This window comes from Callithrix jacchus, chromosome 2 (genome assembly GCF_049354715.1).
Source record: "Callithrix jacchus isolate 240 chromosome 2, calJac240_pri, whole genome shotgun sequence".
Lineage (NCBI taxonomy): Eukaryota > Metazoa > Chordata > Mammalia > Primates > Cebidae > Callithrix > Callithrix jacchus.
Genome location: NC_133503.1, coordinates 57,020,804 through 57,041,530, shown reverse-complemented (window position 1 = coordinate 57,041,530; position 20,727 = coordinate 57,020,804). Strand labels below are relative to the sequence as shown.

General features: G+C 48.3%; 1 protein-coding gene across 29 annotated transcripts in view; it reads right to left on the bottom strand.

The window, feature by feature from the left end:
• The window catches only part of MAD1L1 (mitotic arrest deficient 1 like 1), a 415,821-nt gene that overhangs the window by 185,127 nt on the left and 209,967 nt on the right, over positions 1 to 20,727 (bottom strand). For 24 of the 29 annotated variants that reach the window (XR_013531716.1, XR_013531730.1, XR_013531734.1 and 21 more), the window contains one exon: positions 3,075 to 3,215. The exons of the other annotated variants lie outside the window; for them this stretch is intronic. Coding sequence is in view for 21 of the 24 variants with exons in the window: in XM_035289591.3 (XP_035145482.1) it covers positions 3,075 to 3,215 (141 nt within the window). In the remaining 3 variants the exon portion in view is untranslated. The remainder of the gene's footprint in view (positions 1 to 3,074; positions 3,216 to 20,727) is intronic. 29 annotated transcript variants of the gene reach the window in all.

The window sequence follows — 20,727 nt, the reverse complement described above, 5'->3', positions numbered from 1 at the left end:
CCCCTGCCCAAATGCTGCTTAGGGGAAAGGCAGGAGCAGAGGCTCCCCCGAGGCGGCCACCAAGCCCAGAAGCCCCCTGCACCCTCAGCCTCCCACCCAACCATCGCTTCAGGGAAAAGCAGGGCAGAGGCTCCACAGGTGACTGGTCCTGCTGATGCAGAAGGGCAAGGACTCCTTTCCCAGGCTCCTGGGAGGAGAGGACTGACACGGAAGTACCCTCTCTGATGAGGCAAGGTGCGGGGTCACACTGTCATGCAGGGTGTGGTGGTGGCTGCCCCACAGACCTCAGAGGGCAGTGGCACCTGCACAGGATCAGGGAGCAGCCCAGAAGACTTCGCTGGGATCTGCACCAGCAGTGGAGACCATGGCTGTCTCCATTAACACAGACACGGGCTAGTGAGGAGGGGTCCTGGGAGGAGCCTGCGGGTGCTGGCCTGCTTCCAGAGGGCACCCAGGGGGATGGGCAGAGGTGGCTGTAAGGGCTCTGGGGAGGACCAGCCATGTGAACTCCCATGGTGAGGACAGCGACAGCCTTGGAGCAAGGACTGGTCAGTGCTGGTGGCGTCCGACTCTGCTCCAGTCCCGATGGACCCAACTCTCCATGTGCCCGATTTCCTGAAACTCCAGGAGACGGTCAGGAAGGGGAATAACCTGCCCGCACACCCCACCATGGGAAAGGAGGGGAAGGGTCCCCAGTGTACATCCCACTAGCAGAGTGAGGGCCGAGGCTCTCAAGCTGCCTGGCAAGGTGGCAAGCAAGATGCCCAAACAGTGCCAGCATCTGATCAATGAGTCCTGAGGTCCCTAACAGCCTTCATCGCCTCAACACATGAAACACCAGAACTCATGACACTGGATGTGCACATGGCCAGGCCTGTGATGAGACATTCAGAGTGCAGAGGACAAACACAGGCTGGAGAAATCACTCAACGTGAAAAACACTGGGGACAGCAGAAGGGGTCAGAGAGCCTCCCTGCAAATCTTTTTTTGTTAATGCTTCACTCGGAGCCAAGGGTGTTGTAATGAGATGGCTATTAATGCACTTGGGTTTACAACAGCTCCCATGTACAGACAGAGCTAACCTTTTCCATGAGGACTGAAGGTCTAGGCCCTCAGCAGAAGGCCCTGCACACCTGGGGCCACTGGACACAGAAAGGACAGACAGCAGGGGCCGGGCATCAGAAGACCACAGCAGGGGGTAATACCAGTGTCTTGAGGGTGGCTTCACACATGGAGACTTGGGCCCAGAGGGGCTGGAGCAGGCTCAAATGCCACCAGCACTGATCAGAGTTCAGGGTTCATTCTTATCAAGTGTGGTGGTAAGGGCTCACAGGTGAGGACACAGCATAGTCCTGGGGCCCTTTGGCGTGGCCTCCATGCGAACAAGGGGTAGCCAGTGCATTCGGGCCCCTGGGCCTGGGGCCTCCTGCGCTGGGATCTTTCATTCTCGCCACATGCCATCCCCAGTGCCTGAGCCTCTGTGCCCATGACCCTTCTAAACCACTGAACCATGTGCCAAGCAACTTTCTAGATGCAGTTTGGTGACCTCCTTCTTCCATCTTCCTTGAACAGCCATGCAGCACAGCTCTCTGAGACCGTCCATTACAATCCTTTCTCCGTAAATTCAGCACCTCCTAACCTCCCATGTTATATATGTTTGCTCGTTAAATGTCTCTCCTACTCAGAAGCTCTGCTCCAGGGGCCAGAGGCTCTGTCAGACATTCCCTGGCACAGGGCCTGGCCTGCTGTGTGTGCTCAGCAGCCTGGATGCAAGGTGGCTGTTGTCACGCCTGTGAGCCTGGATCACTACTGGCAGACCCAGGTCATCTTACAGCTGGTCCTTGGCTGAATGAGAAATGGACATAGCAGCCTAGGACAGGGCGACAGGCCACACCAAGGCCCTCATCTGCATCTCCATCTCATCACAGTCTCTACCATCAAGGCCCAACCTGGACAGAGTGAGCCCTGAGACCAAAGAGTTCACAGAGCTCGGCTGTGGCAGCAGAAACCGCAGGCCCTGGCCCTCCAAGAGGTGGCCTGGTGGTGTCACACACCAGCTCACTGACCTGAGCATGTCTCTTGACCCCCTCCTGGGCCTCAGTTTCCTCGTGAGCAAAATTCAGGTCATAACAGCACCCATACCACATAAGTCATGGTGACAGTGAGACTGAGCAATCAGATACAGAGCCAGGCAGAGCTGAACAGCAAGTCACCCTGTGGCGGCATGTACCAACAACGCCAGAAGACCCTGGCACATACCCCACCACAACCAGGCAGGGCTGCGCTGTGCTCAGGTTCTCCATGCAAATCCCAAGAGAACACGGGCCCTTTGACCCTGGGCTGGGAACGGTATACTGGGAGCCCCTAGCCCAAGGAGTGTGGACATGGCCTCCACTCAGGCCCAGCAATGCCCAGCTGCTTCCTCCCCCTGCACAGGTGAGAGCTGCTCAGGGCTAGAGAAAGGCACAGAGCATCATTGTGGCCCATGGGCCAGGGAAAACGCAGAAGCCAAGGCTGACACTGCCTCTCCTGGGAGGACCCTGGAGCCAGGAGAGGGATGCAGGCTGGAAGCTGTAGGAAGGAATACCTCTTCCAGTTCTGCAGTGAGCTGGGTATCCCTAGGCCTCAGGCCCTGGCCATCAGACCCCAACAGAGCCTTCCCAGTGGTGGGAACCAGAGCACTGGCACCAACTCTGAGTATCCGGAGACCAGGTTTTGGTAAACACATATCCTTGGCAGATGCCTCACACAGGGGCAGGACCTTGAGTGACCCTTTGACAGGCATCCTGAGGGGGGTCCCTAACCACTAAAGGAGCACTGTCCCTCTGTCACCCGCCTGCAGGCTGGGGCCACCTGGGACACCCTGACAGCTGAGGATGCTGCAGGTGCCACTGTGATAAGTAACTCGGATCCACGTGCAGAGGAAGCAGCCCGTGGATGCCCTCCTCGATGGACGCCTACCAGCGAGGAACTGGGGAGGCAGGGCCCAGACCTCTACCCTCTGGGCTCTGCCAAGGCCCACCAGGGAGAAGGCCCCACCTGGCAACATGAGCCCCACACCCGGGGCCCCTCACCTCCATCTCGGCACTGTGGCTATGCACCTTCTGCACCATGTCCTCGGCCTCCCGCATGCGCCGGGTCAGCTGGGGCGAGTACTCGGCTGGGGTCAGCTCGCTGTCGTAGGAGCCCAGGATGGCCCGCATGCCGTCCCGCTCCTGTGGACACAGAGGGCAGCTGGTCAGAACCCGGGCGGGGGAGGAAGTAATGCTGGAGATGGCTCAGGGAATGCCTGATGAGCGCAGGGTCATGTCAGGGGCTCCCTCATAAGGACCCAGACCAGCACCCCTGAGAGCCCACCAAGGTGAAGAGGGCCCCAGAGCTTGGTGCCCCCAGACCCAGTAAATGCCAGCAGCCCTGGCTTTGCCTCGGCGCCCACTTTAACCATGCCAGGACTTTGCTGCAGCAGGCATGATATCCACGTCATACCAGCAGTGTGGCTACGGGGTGGGCTGGGAGTAGAGGCCTCTACCTCTGTGAACACAGCACACACAGGGTGAGGCTGCACAGTGGGCAGAGCCCAGCTTCCCCACCCCAGCCTGTACCATTGGGTCTGCGTGACACCTCTGAGTCCCAGTCACGCTGGGCCCAGGGAAATGACAGCAGGCAGGCCCGAAGCTGCGTGGGTCCCTCTTCCTGGGACTTCTGTCTGGCCTCTGAGTAGACTGTTGAGGACACAGACAGGAGATGAGGACCTGAAGAAGGAGGAGACACGGTATACCCCAGGAAGCTGCTGTGTCCCAATGGGACCAGGAACCCACCGCTCTGTCCACCCGCTCAGGGCTCTTGGGAAGATCGGGTCCTCACTTTTCAGCTCTGTGCTTGGGAGTTCCTCATCTTCCCACAGAGCTCCCAGGATATCCGAGGCCACACACGGGCCCCCACACAGCAGCCAAGCTCAGCTCCCTGGGATGACACTGACCACAGTGTCAGGGCTGATTCCTAGAGCCGAGCAGAAACTCCTGTTCACTTTCATCCTGCCTGACAGGCTGAGGAGGCTGACGGTGAGAGTCACGCAGTCAGGGGCCCCGAGAGACCTGCGCTGCTTCCTGAGTCGGGGGCCCCAGAAGACGTGCGCTGCCTCTTGAGTCAGGGGCCCCAGGAGACACACACTGCCTCCTGAGCTGGGGGCCCCAGGAGATGCACACTGCCTGCTGCATCGGGGGCCCCGGGAGATGCACACTGCCTGCTGAGTCGGGGGCCTCGAGAGACTCACACTGTCTCCTGAGTTGGGGCACTGGGAGACACACACTGTCTTCTGAGTCGGGGGCCCCGGGGAGACACATAGTGCTTCCCGAGTTGGGGCCCGGGAGACATGCACTGCCTCCCGAGTCGGGGGCCCTGGAGGACTCCCACTGCCTGCTGAGTTGGGGCCCCAGGAGATGTGCACTGCCTACTGAGTCAGGGGCCCCAAGAGACACGCGCTGTCTCCTGAGTCGGGGTCCCAGGAGATGCGTGCTGCTTCCAGAACCAGGGTGGAAGTGCATTCCTTCCTAGACACTCGAGCCACTGGTAACCGTCTATGGGTGAAAGGCCTTGGTCAAGCCAGCGGGGAAGGCCGTGGAGCCTGCAGGTGCCTGTGGGTCAGGAACTGAGCTGTTCGGACAGCTGCCACAGAGAACATGCCGCTGTGAGGAAGCGTGATCTTCCCTCTGGCTGCCCACTGCCTGCACCAGGTGTGGGCCTAAACCATGGCCCCCAGACCCTTCTGGACTCAGACACTGAGTCTGGATGGAGCAGATTCCAGGCACAGGCTGGGGACCTTCTCCTGCCTGCCTGCCCCTGTGGGAGCCCACAGGGGACCACATGATGAGGAAGCCAGTCCTTCAGAAGGCCAGGTGTGCTAGAGAGCAGCTTCCAAATCTTCAGGTCTGTGTGCCCTGGGGTCATGTAGCGCTTAGATGCAGGGCAGGCCTGGGAATCTGCACTTCTAACATCTTATTCTCCGTAGCCTCTGCCGGGGAAATCTGAGGGCTGGGGGATGAGGATGCTGGGGTAGCAGAGCCCAGGAAGAAGCAGATGGATATCTATGAGATGCAGGTTCAAGCCCCAGCTCTGTCCTAAGGCTAGCTATTCAACCTCCCTCTCCAAGTCTCGGTTCCTTCGTTGATAGACGGCAAACGGGGTGGCTGTGAAGACTGAAGCTACCAGGAATGAAGCATCCAGCCAGCTGCCCTGGAAACAACCAGTACTCAAGAAGCGAGAGCCACAACCTCACAAACCCGGGAAATGGTCCCCACACTAGCCCACATGCTGGGGAAGGGGCCAATGCTCTGGCCCAGCCCCACACCATCTCACTGTGCTTCAGACCAGATGAGGGTAGGTGAGCTGTGGGACCGCCCCCACGAATACTGGCTGAAAGGGCAAATTCATGGCCCTGATAGAGACCAGTTCACTAAGGCAGCCTGGGAAGCAAGACCCCTACCCAGAAGTGGGATCCACAAAATTGCCAGGGTCCCTGCAGTGTGGTCTCCTCTGAGTCTGCACATACACAAGCTGAGCCCCCCCCACCCCCCCAGGCCCCGCCTTACTCCCAGGAGAGACCCAGCACGGACACCTGCTGAGCCCCTGCCAGGCCCTCTGTCCGTCTCCCCACAGGTGAGGAGAGCGAGGCTGCGGGGGCTGAGGAAACCCCGGCCTGCTCTCTCAGGAGCCCCTGGAGTTCAGACCACCACGTCCGGGGCTTTCCTGCTGTCTCCTGAGCCAGGGACACAGGTGACGCCCTGGCATGAACTTCATAATTAGTTGATGATGAAAAATTCAAAATTCAATAAGTGAGAAATTAAAGTTACAAATCCAACTGGAACGGGTCACATATCTGTGGAAAATTTGTTTGCACAGGAAGGTTTATTGCGTGTCATACTTTTATTGAAATCCTATATCTTCCCATTGACTTTTATCTTTTCAAGCCAGTTACTAGAGTTGTCATTACCAACGGGTGCGGACACCACGCAAGGCCGGGGCGGGGGACATCCCTTCGTAAACAAGCTGTAATTGTCTCCTTTATTGACCAGTAAATCTCTGAGCGCTCCCTTCCTGATGGCTCTCTCCAGCATAACTCCAGGCTAGCACCAGCTGGCAGAGAAGACAGATAATATAAACTTTGTTGTTTGGACCCTTTCAAGAAACTGTTTTGTCACTGGTAGTGAAAGGGCAGCCACAGTTAGGGTGTGACTTGCTATGACTTTATAACAGCTGACTACACTTGCAGGAAAGTCCACTTCATTTCCACCTCAATAAATGCAGCACTGAATTGCTGAACAAACAGACAGTGGAAGGTGCTGACAGGAGCCTCCCAGACTTGCTCAAGAAGCACCCAGCAGAGTGACACTGTCCACCAGCTGCTCCTTGGGTACAGACATGTTCTGGTTCTAAGGAATAGAACGTGCTTGTCATGCAATTAACAGCCGCTTGAAGAGAAGGTGAGCAGTCAGCATCACACAGAGGAAGTTAGCTGAGGACTTGTGGGGCCTCAGCACCCTGGATACACCGGCCAGTGGGGGTGGGGAGAGCCACAGAAGAGGGAGGCTCCGCCCTGGCCTGTGATAACCAGGCAGAAGGGCTGCCCATCCAGGCAGGTGGCAGGAAGATCTGACGCCAGTCCCAGCCCCTCAGCCACTGAGCACAAGTCAGTGTACAAGTTCCTGCTCGACCCTCACACAACCCCAGGCTCCACATTCCCATCTATAAAATGGGGGGTCGGCCCTGACAGCCCATGTGCCCTGTCAGTGGGAACAAGTGGGGGACCATGCCAGGGACACCATCTGAGAGTCACATGCATACAGCGAGACATGCTGGCTGAGCGTTACTGAAAACCCCAGCCAGGGTCATGTTTACCACCCAGCACCAGAGGCCTCCAGGAGAGGGGCGTTGGTGCATAAGTGAAGGTGTGTAGACAGCAGAGCCAGCACAGGGAGCACCAGCCTTCTCAGGTATAGATGTGCTCCTGGCTGGTCTCCTGGCTGAACTGAGCCTTGCTGGATGGCAGAGCAGATCTGACCATGTCCTGTAGACCAGCATTTAGCAGCCCAGTCACTCTGGATCTCCAGGGAAGATGGGGAAGTGGAGGCACAGCCCGCAGTCTGTGGGGTTTCGAGGCAGTAACTGGCAGGAGGATGATGGGGCCCACTCGCAGGGCCCTTGGGGCAGTAAGCAAGGACTCCAGGACAGAGGGCAGGTAGGCCCTCTCATGGTCAAGAAGGTCTGGGGAGCTCCACAGCCCGAGGGCTCTGGTGAGCAGGCAATGGCGGCAGACAGGGAAGGCTGTGCTGTGGAGCTACAGCAGGTAAGAAAGTCCTAGAAAGGCACCAGAACCAAGGCAGAACATGGAGGCGGCTGGGGCTTCCCGCATGGGCTGCCAGCAACCTCCAGCCACACTGGAAACCTGCCTGGTTCTCGCGTCCTTCTGGGACACAGAGGGAGATGGGGAGAGGGAAGCATGGGTGTCAGGTAGAGGACACAGGGACAGCCTGGAGCTCCGAGCGCTGTGGAGGCACTGGGTGGATGCCAGTACTAGGGCGTGGCAGACCTCAAAGAGGCACATCAGCAAGGCACAGAGGCCATGGGCCCCAGGGATGCTGCAGGAAGAATCTGAGTGCCCTAGGAGGCAGCGGTGGGGAAGGGCACTCCAATCAGAGGGAACAGCATGAGTAGGCGCCCAGAGGACCCTTTTGAAAGAGCAATAGAGATAATGACGCTCATCCCCTCATCAGCGGGTGCTCCAGCATGCAAATTACCATGGAGCTTTTGTGTATAAGCCCTAAGCACGCCAATGATTCCCATGGGATGAGAGACAGCTGTCCCGCAGAAGCTGAGAATGCCATGGCAGGGGGCAGGACACCTGGGCAGCAAGGGCTGAGAGAGCAGACAGAACAAGACCCAGTGCCCTTGGAGGAAGACAGCCAGGGCACAGCCCTTGGGTCTGGGCTTGGGAAAGGCAGAGCAGTGAGGCCAGGAAGCTGAGACAGAGACCAGGGCTGCCAGGCCCAGGGGATGGCGGGGGTGTGGGGATGCACAGGGCCTGCATGAGAACACCCGCAGGAGCTGGAGACTGCAGGAGGCCCGTCCTGCTGGAGGAGCTGTAGACAGAGGAATTGTGGACAGAGTCACCACAGTGAGAGACCAGCCCCATGGCCCCCAAGCAGCAGTCACTTGAGGTGTGCATGTCCAGGCCAGCTCCCAACTCACACAGACCCAACACAGCCCACATCCCGGCCAGACAATAGCTGTGTGACCTTGGGAAAAATAAGCCTCTCTGAGTCTCAGGACACTCAATCATAAAGGAGATGGCAAAGAATGCCTCAGGCTCATTGTGAAGTTCAAATGCAGCATTGCACAGAAAGCCAGGCACACAGAGCCTGCATACACATGGTTATCACTGCAGTCCTCACTGCCGTCTCCCTGGTTCTTCTATTATGACTGCATCTACTTGTAAAAGTGACTAGGAGAGAAGGCAGGTGGGGAAGGGAGTGGCCCCACAGCCCCCTGCATGATGGAGACAGCCTCTGGCCATGTCCACGCCTGGTGAGGCAGGCGCACAGCACTCCCTAAGCCCACGCCATGGACGCAGAAGGCTTCCCTCCTGGAAGTCACTGGCAGCCTGAGGGGGCTGTGTGAGGCAGGCAGGCAGCTTCACATGCAGAGGCCCCGCCTCAGAGCCCCAGCACCAACCCCACTTTCCAGAGAAGCCCAGAGGTGAGCTGAGCACCACATGGCACTCTGATGAAGCAGCAGCCCCTGACCCATCTTCCTCCTGTCCGCTCCTGCTCAGCTTCTGCCACCAGTGCTGTGGGGTCTGCCTCCCTCCCTCCACCTCCTCCAGCCCAAGGCCAAGGCCAGTTCTGAAAGGGCTCGAAGGGTGCTCTGCGAGTGGGACACTCTGCAGGGCCTCTTCCCAAGCCCATCCCACCTCCGCTCAGCCACCTCCACCCAACTCTTAGTCACTCCACAACCTTCCCTTTTTTTAGAAAAGGAAATGGTATGATCAAAAATAGCTGAAAAGCCCTGTTCTAATTACCTCTCCTGACGCATGGAGTCACCACAAGAAAATGAATAGATTCAGGTAGGAATGTGGGGCTGCAGACACGGCTCTGCCCACTGACGCCGGCACCATCTCCTTGCTGCCACCCGCCTCCCCAGAGCCCTCTGCCCAGTCTTTCCCCAGACCCCGAGTCACCAGCCCAGACAGGTCTACTGTGACCCCAGCAGCAAGTCTGCCCCAGACCAAGAGAAGGCCCTGGTGGGAGGGAGGCGCAGAGACACAGGAAGCCTCTCTCTGGACCCCTCATCGTGGCTGGTCATTTCCCAAATGAGCAGGACACGGCAGAGATGTGCTCAGGACGCTGGCATCCATTGGCTCCATTGAGAACACAACTGACAGGCTAATGCGACAGTAATAGTAAAAGTAAAAAGAGTACTTTTTCTTTTAAAGACAGGTCTTGCTCTGTCATCTAGGCTATAGTGCAGTGGCACAATTTCGAGAATGAAGGACTTAGAAGAAAATGTATTAATTTAATGCTTAGAGTCAAAAGGCTAAAACTGAAAGTAGCAAGCTAGCCAACATAAAAAAAAAAATGAAAAAAATAAACAACACATTCAGAAAGTATAGGAATAAAAATAAAGATGAGAGCATAAATGAATAAACATAAAAACAGGTCCACAGAAACTTCCCAAGCTAAAATGCATTGAGGAAAAAGCAATGAAAACAAAAGAAGCGGCAATCTAAGAACAGTGGGATGAGCATGAAGGTGGAACCTACTCACCACAGGAAAACCGGAAGGAGATGGGGATGAGGAGAGAGCACAGGAAGCATCTGACGGGACAATAGCTGAGATCAGTCAAAATTAAATCCCAGATCCAGGAAGCTCAGAGAACATCAAGCAGGATAAATACCAAAAATTCCACACACAGCCATATCATATTCAACTGCAGAAAATAAAAGACAGCCTGAGCGGGCAGAGCCCTGTATATCCACCAACAAGAGTAAGAGATGAACCAGACTTCCTAACAAAAGCCACTCAAGCAAGGAGGGAACGGAGGGAGGTATCTAAGTATTGAAAGAAAACAGCACCAGCCTGGAATTCTGCATCCCAGAAGATGACCTTCCATAAGGAAAGGAGAAAGAAAGACTCTCAGCCAGACACTGTGGCTCATACCCATAATCTCAGCACTTTGGGAGGCTGAGGCAGGCAGATCATCTGGGGTCAGGAGTTTGAGACCAGCCTGGCCAATGTGGTGAAACCCCATCTCTACTAAAAGTATAAAAATTAGCTCGGCGTGGTGGTGGGCGCCTGTAATCCCAGTTACTCAGGAGGCTGAGGTAGGAGAATTGCTCAAACCTGGGAAGCGGAGGCTGCAGTGAGCCAAGATTACACCACTGTACTCCAGCTTGGGCAACAGAGTGAGACTCTGTCTCAAACAAACAACAAAAAACACTCTCTTAGCCAAAACAGGGGGCCAGGAGGGGATTAATCATTGACAGCCCTGGTCCCTGTAAGCAGTGTGAGGTGCATTCTCCAGAGAAGATAATGAGAGGGCAGAAACTCAGATCTACATGGAAAGACTTAAGCAGAGAAGGAACAAATAAATGAAAAATAAAATCTACTTTATCTATTTTTCTTGAGACAGTCTCATTCTGTTGCCCAGGTTGGAGTGCAGTAGTGTGATCATAGCTCACTGCAACCTCTGCTTCTCAGGCTCAAGCAATCCACCCTCCTTGGCCTCCCAAGTCGCTGGGACTACAGGTGTGAGCCACAGAGCCTAGGTTACCTTCCTTAGTCTTGTTTATCTAGTAGACAATTGTTCAAAGTGTAACAACAGCAATGTATTGGGTGACAATGGCACAGGGATGGGTGAAATGAGGGAGCGGTGGTGCAGGAGGGGAACGGGTGTGCTCTGCAGGAGGCACCTGCACTGCCTGTGACTCAGTCAAGGGCCATCTGACCACGGGCTTAGATTCATGCTAACTGTATGCTGCAAACTCTAGGGTAATCAATTTAAAATTATTAAATGAGAATAATTCTGTGCTAAGAGAGTTTAAAAATTAATAGTATAACATGCTCAGTTAAAACCAAACAAAGCAGATAAAGAAGAGAAGATTTTTTAAAAAAAGAAAGAAGTACTCAAATAGAAAAGAGTAACAAACACAGCAGCTATTAAATAAACTGTGTCAATAACTATTCTGAATGTGAATGATCTAAACACATCAATTAAAAGATGGTCAGGGTGGATTAAAAAAACAAGACCCAATTATATGCTGTCTATAAGGAACCCACTTAAAATATAAACACACTTGGAAAGGAAGGAAGAAAGCTATAGCATGCTAAGCCCAAACAAAAAAGCAGTAAAGCAGCTTGATTAATCTCAGGCAGAACAAGGAGACAGATCAGGAATGAAAAATGGCTCTCCATACCATAAAAGGATAATTGCTCCAAGAAACATGACCACCCTTAACATGCATCTACTTAACAACAGTGTGTCAAAATATGCAAGGAAAAACCTGATAAAACTACAAGGAGAAACAGCTCAATTCACGGTTACAGTTGGAGGCTTCAACAACCTCTATCAGAAATGGACAGCTCCAGCAGGCAGAAAATCAGTAAGGACACAGCTGAACTCAATGGCACCATCAATCAACTGGGTCTAATGGACAATGACAGAATACTTCATCAACAGCAGAATACATATTCTTCTCAAACTCACATGGAAAATTTACCTAGACAGACCACATTTGGGACATAAAACACATGTGAAGAAATTTTTAAAAATATAAAGGATATAAAAAAGGAAGCTCTGAGACCTCACTAAAATTAAACTGGAAATCAGTAACAGAAAGATAACTGAAAAAATCCCAAAATATTTGGAGACTAAACAATCCACTTCTAAATAATGCATGGGTCAAAGAAGTCTCAAGAGATGTTTAAGAATATTTTAAACAAGAAAATGAAAATGCAACCTATCAAAATCGTAGGATGCAACAAAAGCCGTGCTTAGAGAAAAATTTATAGCATTGAATGTAAATGTTAGGGGAAGAAAAAGAAAGATCTAAAATCAATCATCTAAACTTCCCATTAGGAAACCAAAAAAAGAAAAACAATGTGAGCCTAAAGCAAGAAGAAAAGAAATAATAAAAATTGGCCAGGTGCCGTGGCTCACACCGGTAATCCCAGCACTTTCGGAGGCCGGGGAGACTGGATCATGAAGTCAAGAGTTCGAGAACAGCCTGTCTAACATGGTGAAACCCCATCTCTACTAAAAATACAATAATTAGTCAGGCGTGGTGGCATGCACCTGTAGTCCCAGCTACTCAGGAGGCTGAGGCAGAAGAATTGCTTGAACCCAGGAGGTGGAGGTTGCAGTGAGCTGAGATCGTGCCACTGCATTCCAGCCTGGTGACAGAGAAAGATTCCATCTCAAAAAAAAAGAAAGAACAAAAATTGCAACAGAAAACAATGAAGCTAAAAACAGAAGATACATGGAGAAAAACCAACAAAACCAAAAGCTGGTTCTTTAAAATTGATAAATCTGTAGCCAGGTTGACCAACATTAAAAAAGAAAAAAAAGAAGACACAAATTACTAACAGAAAAAGTGAAAGAGGTGCCATTGCTACTAATTCTGCAGACATCTGAAGGGTAATAAAGAAACATTATGAACAACTCTATGCTCAGAAATTTGACAACTTAGAGGAAATGGACCAATTCCTTGAAAGACACGAACCACCAAAATTCACATGAGGAGAAGGAGATCAACTGAATCAGTCTTTCTAGGGGTCTGCCCACTCCCAGCTCACTTTCTCCTTCCTGACTGAGAAACACAGAGAGCCTTCACCACTATGTGACCCAGGCAGTGGCATATTTTCCCTGTGGGCTTGAGCATTACATTAATGCCTGAAACAGAAAGACCAAGCATGTTGCCATCACACAGAAACTGGCCCAAAGCCAATTTCCTTAAACTCCTATATAAACTCCATAATGGGACCCATCCCTGTAGACATACCCAGGTCTCACCATGGTCACAAAGAAGCTGCTGCTCCCTCTGTAGGCAAGTTTCCCTAATAAACACTTTAAATGATCTTTTAGTGTTTACTGCTTCTCTCTTTAGAATCCCAACCTGATAAACCCGACAAAAACAAGCAATGGGGAAAGGATTCCATGTTTAACAAATGGTGTTGGGAAAACTGGCTAGCCATGTGCAGAAAGCAGAAACTGGACCCCTTCCTGACACCTTACACTAAAATTAACTCCAGATGGATTAAAGACTTAAACATAAGACCTGGCACCATAAAAACCCCAGAAGGAAATCTAGGCAAAACCATCCAGGACATAGGAGTAGGCAAGGACTTCATGAACGAAACACCAAAAGCATTGGCAACAAAAGCCAAAATAGACAAATGGGACCTAATCAAACTCCACAGCTTCTGCACGGCAAAAGAAACAGTCACTAGAGTGGATCGGCAACCAACAGAATGGGAAAAAATTTTTGCAGTCTACCCATCTGACAAAGGGCTGATATCCAGAATTTACAAACAACTCAAGCAGATTTACAGGAAAAAAACAAACAAGCCCATTCAAAAGTGGGCAAAGGATATGAACAGATACTTTACGAAAGAAGACATATATGAGGCCAACAATCATATGAAAAAATGCTCATCGTCACTGGTCATCAGAGAGATGCAAATCAAAACCACATTGAGATACCATCTCACGCCAGTTAGAATGGCGATCATTAAAAAATCTGGAGACAACAGATGCTGGAGAGGATGTGGAGAAAAAGGAACACTTTTACACTGTTGGTGGGAGTGTAAATTAGTTCAACCATTGTGGAAGACAGTGTGGCGATTCCTCAAGGCCTTAGAAATAGAAATTCCATTTGACCCAGCAATCCCATTACTGGGTATATATCCAAAAGACTATAAATCGTTCGACTATAAGGACACATGTACACGAATGTTCATTGCAGCACTGTTTACAATAGCAAAGACCTGGAATCAACCCAAATGCCCATTGATAATAGACTGGATTGGAAAAATGTGGCACATATACACCATGGAATATTATGCAGCAATCAGAAATGATGAGTTTGTGTCGTTTGTAGGGACATGGATGAATCTGGAAAACATCATCCTCAGCAAACTGACACAAGAGCAGAAAATGAAACACCGCATATTCTCACTCATAGGCGGGTGATGAAAAATGAGAACACATGGACACAGAAAGGGGAGTACTAAACAGTGGGGCCTATTGGGGGGAAAAGGGGAGGGCCAGTGGGAGGGGGAGGTGGGGAGGGATAGCCTGGGGAGAAATGCCAAATGTGGGTGAAGGGGAGAAGAAAAGCAAAGCACACTGCCATGTGTGTACCTACGCAACTGTCTTGCATGCTCTGCTCATGTACCCCAAAACCTATAATCCAATAAAAAATTAAAAAAAACAAAGCAAAACAAAAAAAAAAAAAAAAAAAAAAAAGAATCCCAACCAACCCCATCTCAGGAGGGTTTGCGGCTGTCCCTTGTGGGAGCCCCCTATGGCCACTTTGGGGACAACCCTAGCCCTGGGTTCAGTCAGTAAAAAACATGCTGTATCCATTAAATAAATTAAATTGCTCATTAACAACCTCCCAAAAAGGAAAGTGCCAGACCTAGATGGCTTCACTGATGAATTCCACCAACTATTTAAGTGAGAAATGATACCAATTCTCTAAAATCTCTTCCAGAGAATAGAAGCAAACTATTCTGTATGACACTGTAATGAGAAAAACACAACATTATGAACTTATCAAAATCCATAGAAAGATAGATACAATACAAAGAGTAAACCTTAATGTAAACTATGGGCTTTAGTTAAAGATAATGTGTCAGTACTGGTTCATTAACTGTAACAAATATACCACAGTAATGTAAGACTTTAATAACAGACAAAACTGCACTGTGGAAGGAATCACACGAGAGCTCTATGCTGTCTTCTCAGTTTTTCTGTGAACCTTAAACTCTCCCAAAAACAAATTTATTAATTAAAAAAGTATAGAACTAGAGGAACATTTCAATAACACTTCTCCCCCTAAAAAGACAACAATCAAAAGAGGTAGAGAAGAGGAGAGAAGACGAAGACAGATTAACTTAAAAGAAGTAATGGTAAGACTGACAGCTCATTTCTGAGCAGAATCAATGGAAGTCAAAAGACAGTGGAATGATAGATTCAAACAGCTACAGGCTGGCGGGTGGGACAGGCACTGATAACCTATGATTTTATACCCAGCAAAACTGTTCTTCAAAAATAAAAGTGAATTAAATATGTTTTTCACATCAAGAAAATCAGATAATTCCTCACCATGAAATCTATATAAAAGGAAACAAGGAATATTTTGCAGACACAAGAAAAATGATCCCAGATGGATGCTTAGAGATACAGGTGGCAACACAAAGGAATAAAAAGAGTTATAAATGCATAAATATAAATGAATATATTAAAACAATACCTTTTCAAACACATAAGTGTGTGTATGAATAAAGTACTTTACAGCAATAGCCTATGAATGGAGCAACATGTAAACAGAAGAAAAGATTTTAAGCCCCTTCCATTGTCTAGAAGGAAAAGAAGTACTAATTTTTATTAGACTTTGGTAAGTGAATATCTTATAATTACCAACATAGCACTAAAAATTACATAAAACCATATATAACAAGATAATAATAAAGAAAAATCTTTATTCTACAATTAAGATATCCCACAAAGGAGTTTTAAAAATCAAAACAATCCACAGAGATAAAGAATATTTCATAATAACAAAAGGAAAAATTCACCAGGAAGACAATTCATAATTTCTATGTTCCTAATGAAACAGCATCCAAAGACATACTGCAATAATTGATGAAATTAAAAAAGAAAGACACAAAACCCACAATCATAATGGGAAATGTCAATACAATTCTCACAGGAGCTGAGAAAAATCATCACTAAGAAAATGTGAAGAATATTATTAACAAATTATATATAGGTATTTACAGAACACTGCACTCAACAACTGCAGAATACTGTTTTTAAGTGTGTATGGGCCATTTATAAAACCGACTTCCTATGGGGCCATAGAACATTTCTTGGTAAGTTGTATGTGACTAGTGTCATTCAGAGGATAGTCTCTGAGCACAGAGAGATAAGGCTAGAAATCAATAAGAAGATATCTGAAAATCACCAAATGTTGGGAAATTGAGAAATTTGTTTCTGACTAACCTATTGGTCAAAAAAAAATCACAATGGAAATTGATAAATGGTTTGAACCTAATGATAAGAAAAATACAACACATTGAAACATATGTTATGCAACTAAACTGACAACCTTAAATGCGTATACTAGAAGACAAGGATAAATATCAATTATCTATATATACAACTTAAAAAGTTAGAATAACATCAAATTAGACTCAAAGAAAGAAGTAACAAATTAATGAAATAGAATACATATGGGAGAGAATCAATAAAGCCAAAAGTTGGTTCCTTTAAAAGACTAATAAGATTGATAAACTCTTGATGAGACAGATTAAAAATAAATAAGCAAATAACAATATTGAAAAAGACATACTAGAGATCAGAAAAATATATAAAACATGCCAATAAACAACTTTACACAAATGAATTTCAAAATTTTGAGAAAATGAAGTTTTAAAGGTTAAAAACTAATTTTACCGTAACTGAATAAAGAAGAAACAGAAAATCTGATGTTTCAAAGCTATTAAAAGAAATCAAGCCCAAATTTAAAATCTTCTAAACAAGAAACCCCTAGCCCCAGATGCTTTTGCTGGTACATTCTACCAAGCCATTAAAGAAGAAGTATCGCCATTTTTATAAAATGAATACAAAAACAACAGAAGAGAATTTGCTAATATTTTCTAAGGCCAGAAAAACCATGACATCCAAACCCGAAAAGCACACTCTGAGAAACGAAAATTAATGACCTTTTTCTCCAATAAATGCAGATGCAAAATCCCTAATTAACGTATTAGCAAACCAAATACAGCATGACACACAGAGCGTAACCCATAGGCCATGCTCGTTTATTCCTGGAATGTAAGTTTGGTTTAACATTTGAAAATCAATTAATTTAATGTGCATTAACAAAATAAAGAGGAAAATCAAATGATCATCTCAATATTTGCAAAAAAAGGCATTTGATTAAAATTCAACATCTATTCACAATAAAAACGATGAAACAAAACCCTCTTAGCAAATGAGGAATACAGAGAACTTTAATCTGAAAGCATTTCCTTACTAAAGTCATCAGCATGATCTTTAACAGTGAAATGCTGAACGCTTTCCTTCTGAGGATGCAAAATAAACATTATCAGCCCTTCTGTTCAAAACAGCATTGGCAATGCTAAGCCACACATAAGACAAGAAGAGACATGAAAGGTATGAAGATTGAGAAAAAAATGAAAACTATTATTAAATGACTCAATTATGAAAAAGGAAAAGTCAATATAATCTATAAATAAATTACTAAAATAAGTAGATTTAGCAATGTTTCGGGACCAAAGTCAATAACAAAATCCAATTAGATTTCTACATACAAGCACAAATACTATTATTTACAAAACACAAAACATTGTGAAACAATTTTGAGAGAAAATAAGTATGACCTAAACACATAGCATATAGTAAGTCCATGGATCAGAAGATTCAATATTGTGCAGGTATCATTTAATCAACGCATTCTCAATAAGAACTTGACCAGGTCCGCTAGTGAGACGGACCGGCTGAGCTGTAAAGTTTATACGATGAGGCAGATGGCCATGCAGAGCCGCAGCAGTCCTGATGCAGACAAGCAGAGAGGGCCACCCTATCAGGTAACAAGACTCGTAATAGTCTCAGGAATTGAGACTTGTGGTTTTGCCAAAAAGAGAGGAACATATCAATGAAATACAGATTCCAGAAACAGCCAATACAGTCAGAGCCAGCTCACATAAAGGTGTAACCAGCACCGTGGCACAGGGGGAAGGAACAGCTTTGCAGTTAAGTGGTGCTGAGTCCACTGGATACCCATGTAGACAAGAAAAATGGGGGGGAAAAAAAAAAGAAAGAAACTTCATGCAGCGCAACAGGGCTGTGCGGGGCAACAAGGCTGAATAGTGCAACAAAGCTGCGTAGTGCCATGGTCAGTGTGAAGAAGCAAGGCCACCAAGAAGACACGAATGAAACCCTGGAATGGCCTGGAGGGTAGTGCAGTTTTCTTAAACAGGATACACACACTCGAATCACAACCAGAGAAGGATATAAAAATTAATACATTCAATCTCATTAAAATTAAGAATTTATTTTGAGTTAGAGACTGTGAAAAGCTGCTACAGAATGGGAGGAGATACTCACAATACAAACACCTAACAAAGATGATATATTCTCCCATCCTGCAGTGTTGGTCACAATAGCCAAGAATTAAAGAAATTCAAAGGCCAATTCACAGAAGAGTAAAAAAATTATGTGATATACTCAGAGGATGGAAATAAAATAACTGCACACAGCAACACAGTGCCCTGGTAACACTATGTTCCCGACAATGGAGGTGACACACAGATGGGATGACTTCATCATAACCCCCTAAGTTGTACTCTCAGGACAGAGTATTTTCTATATGTTTGTTATGCTCTAATAAAAAGATTTAAAAGCAGCAATTAAAAAAAAATTCTGTAGCTTGAAGAGCTTGGCGATGGCTGTAGAGTCCCATTTACAAATAGCTCATGGAAAACACATTCAGATGGAAGACCAGCCTCCTGCTGGACCCCTGAGCCCAGCTCCAGTGGGAGCTGGTGTCAGGTGCAGGCCCAGGGCACTTTGCATGACACACCCATGGCAACAGAAGATGAGGAGCCAGGAAGTTTCTAGGCAAGAGAGTGACTGATGGAGGGTGATTTGAAGTTAATGAGCGAGTTGTGATTACAATGAAATGTGAGAGGGGGAAAAGAGGAAACATGGAGCTAAAGAGAAGTAAAAATTCAGGGAACAGAAACAAGATGATCCCCAGCACCCAGACACATGTGCTGGGAGAAAGGCCTGAAGGCTTGATGCAGGCAGTCCCCCTCCTGACAGTGCTGCGGACACTGGGCTAACCACATTCAGGGAGCAGATGGAAATCTAGTCTTTGGCCCGAAGTGCTCCCCCTGTAATCCCAGCCTCATTTCTGCAGGCACCCCTGGCTAGCAGAGAGGACCCTAGGAATGTGGAACCCAGAGCTATGACGGTCAGCTACCGTCAGCCCCGCACCCCACAGAATTTCCATACATGGCCTGAGGAGGCTCCCCCAGCCTGTAGGGAAGCCTGGGATTGAAGAAAAGAGTCCCTGTCAAAAAGTTTTCAGAGTCATCAAAACTCATTACCTTGTTAATTGGGTAAAAAGGCCAGTTGAATGGCTGGTGACTGAATTAGAGGGTAATTGTAACAGAATGCAATTCTACTATTAATAATTTCCGTATAGCAACTCGAACAAAGCGCTAACAAAGTGTTACCAAACGCATTTCTTGCTTCACTTCTTTCATGACCAGATAAGGCTAATTCACTTGCTTATGCTAATTAGAGCATGTTACACGTGGGCCCCAGAGCAGCCTTGATGTACAGAGGCCCCTGGGTGAGCCAGGGTGCCAGCGACAGGTGGCCAGACCCTGTAGGAGCAGAACCTGCCCATCTGCATTTGATTAAAATACCTCCAAAACAAATCAGAGCTGCCCCAGCAGAGGTAACTGAGAACAAGGAGACACAGTCTCTGTAATGGCCACCAACAACCAGCTTCTGAAGGGCAACAATGCAGGCCACCAGGGGTTTCTGGGACCCACTATCAGAGGCAGGGACAGAGAGGCACCCTGCTGTCAGATGCATTTCTGTCCTCCTCAGACCCCAGCCTGCGCCTGGTACTCTCGGCCACCCCTGCTCAATGCCTGATAATACCATGTCTCTCCCTCTTTTCCCATTGACCTTCTGTTCTTTATTTTTGCCTCCTTTGATTTCCACAAGCCTCATTACAAGGTTATCTTATCTGACTAATAAACTTGGTTTACTGTTGACAAAGCTCCATTTCTGCTGGGAAACTGGATTCCGAGGAACCTCAAGGAGATAAAAACAGTCCCCAGCCTTTAGGAGCATCTTCCCTCCAGCAAGCAGCTGTGCATTCTCCATCAACTGCACCTCTGTGAGTTCTCCTGAGGGCAATAGGAGGCTGAATACAAGGCTGCTCCCAGAGTAGGCACAGGGTCCCCTCTCACCTGCTCACGTCCCTGCCCACAGCAGAACCAGGTGCACAGAGCACGCTCCCTGCCCTGCCCTACAGCTGTCTCCTCCGGCTTCCTGCCATCACTCCCTCCCTACAGGCCTCCACCACCCACGTGTAGCTGGAGGAGGAGGGGACTAGCCGCTGCTCTGGGTTCCCTACGAGCAAACGGGGTTCTTGCAATTTCAACCTCTGATAAAAAGCTCTACAATACCTGTTGTAGGAAGGAGTGGGAATCAATTATGATCTCCCAAAGCAATTTTACTTAGATTTCACACTGCTCTATGACAAATTCCACTTCATTTGTGTTAGTTGTATAAATGCAGCCCCCAGCAACCACCTGAACCAGCACCAGCCTCATTACAGCAGCTCCTCACACCCACGCTCTGATGATGTGCATGTTGTGCACAGCCAGGAAGGCACTGGGATGA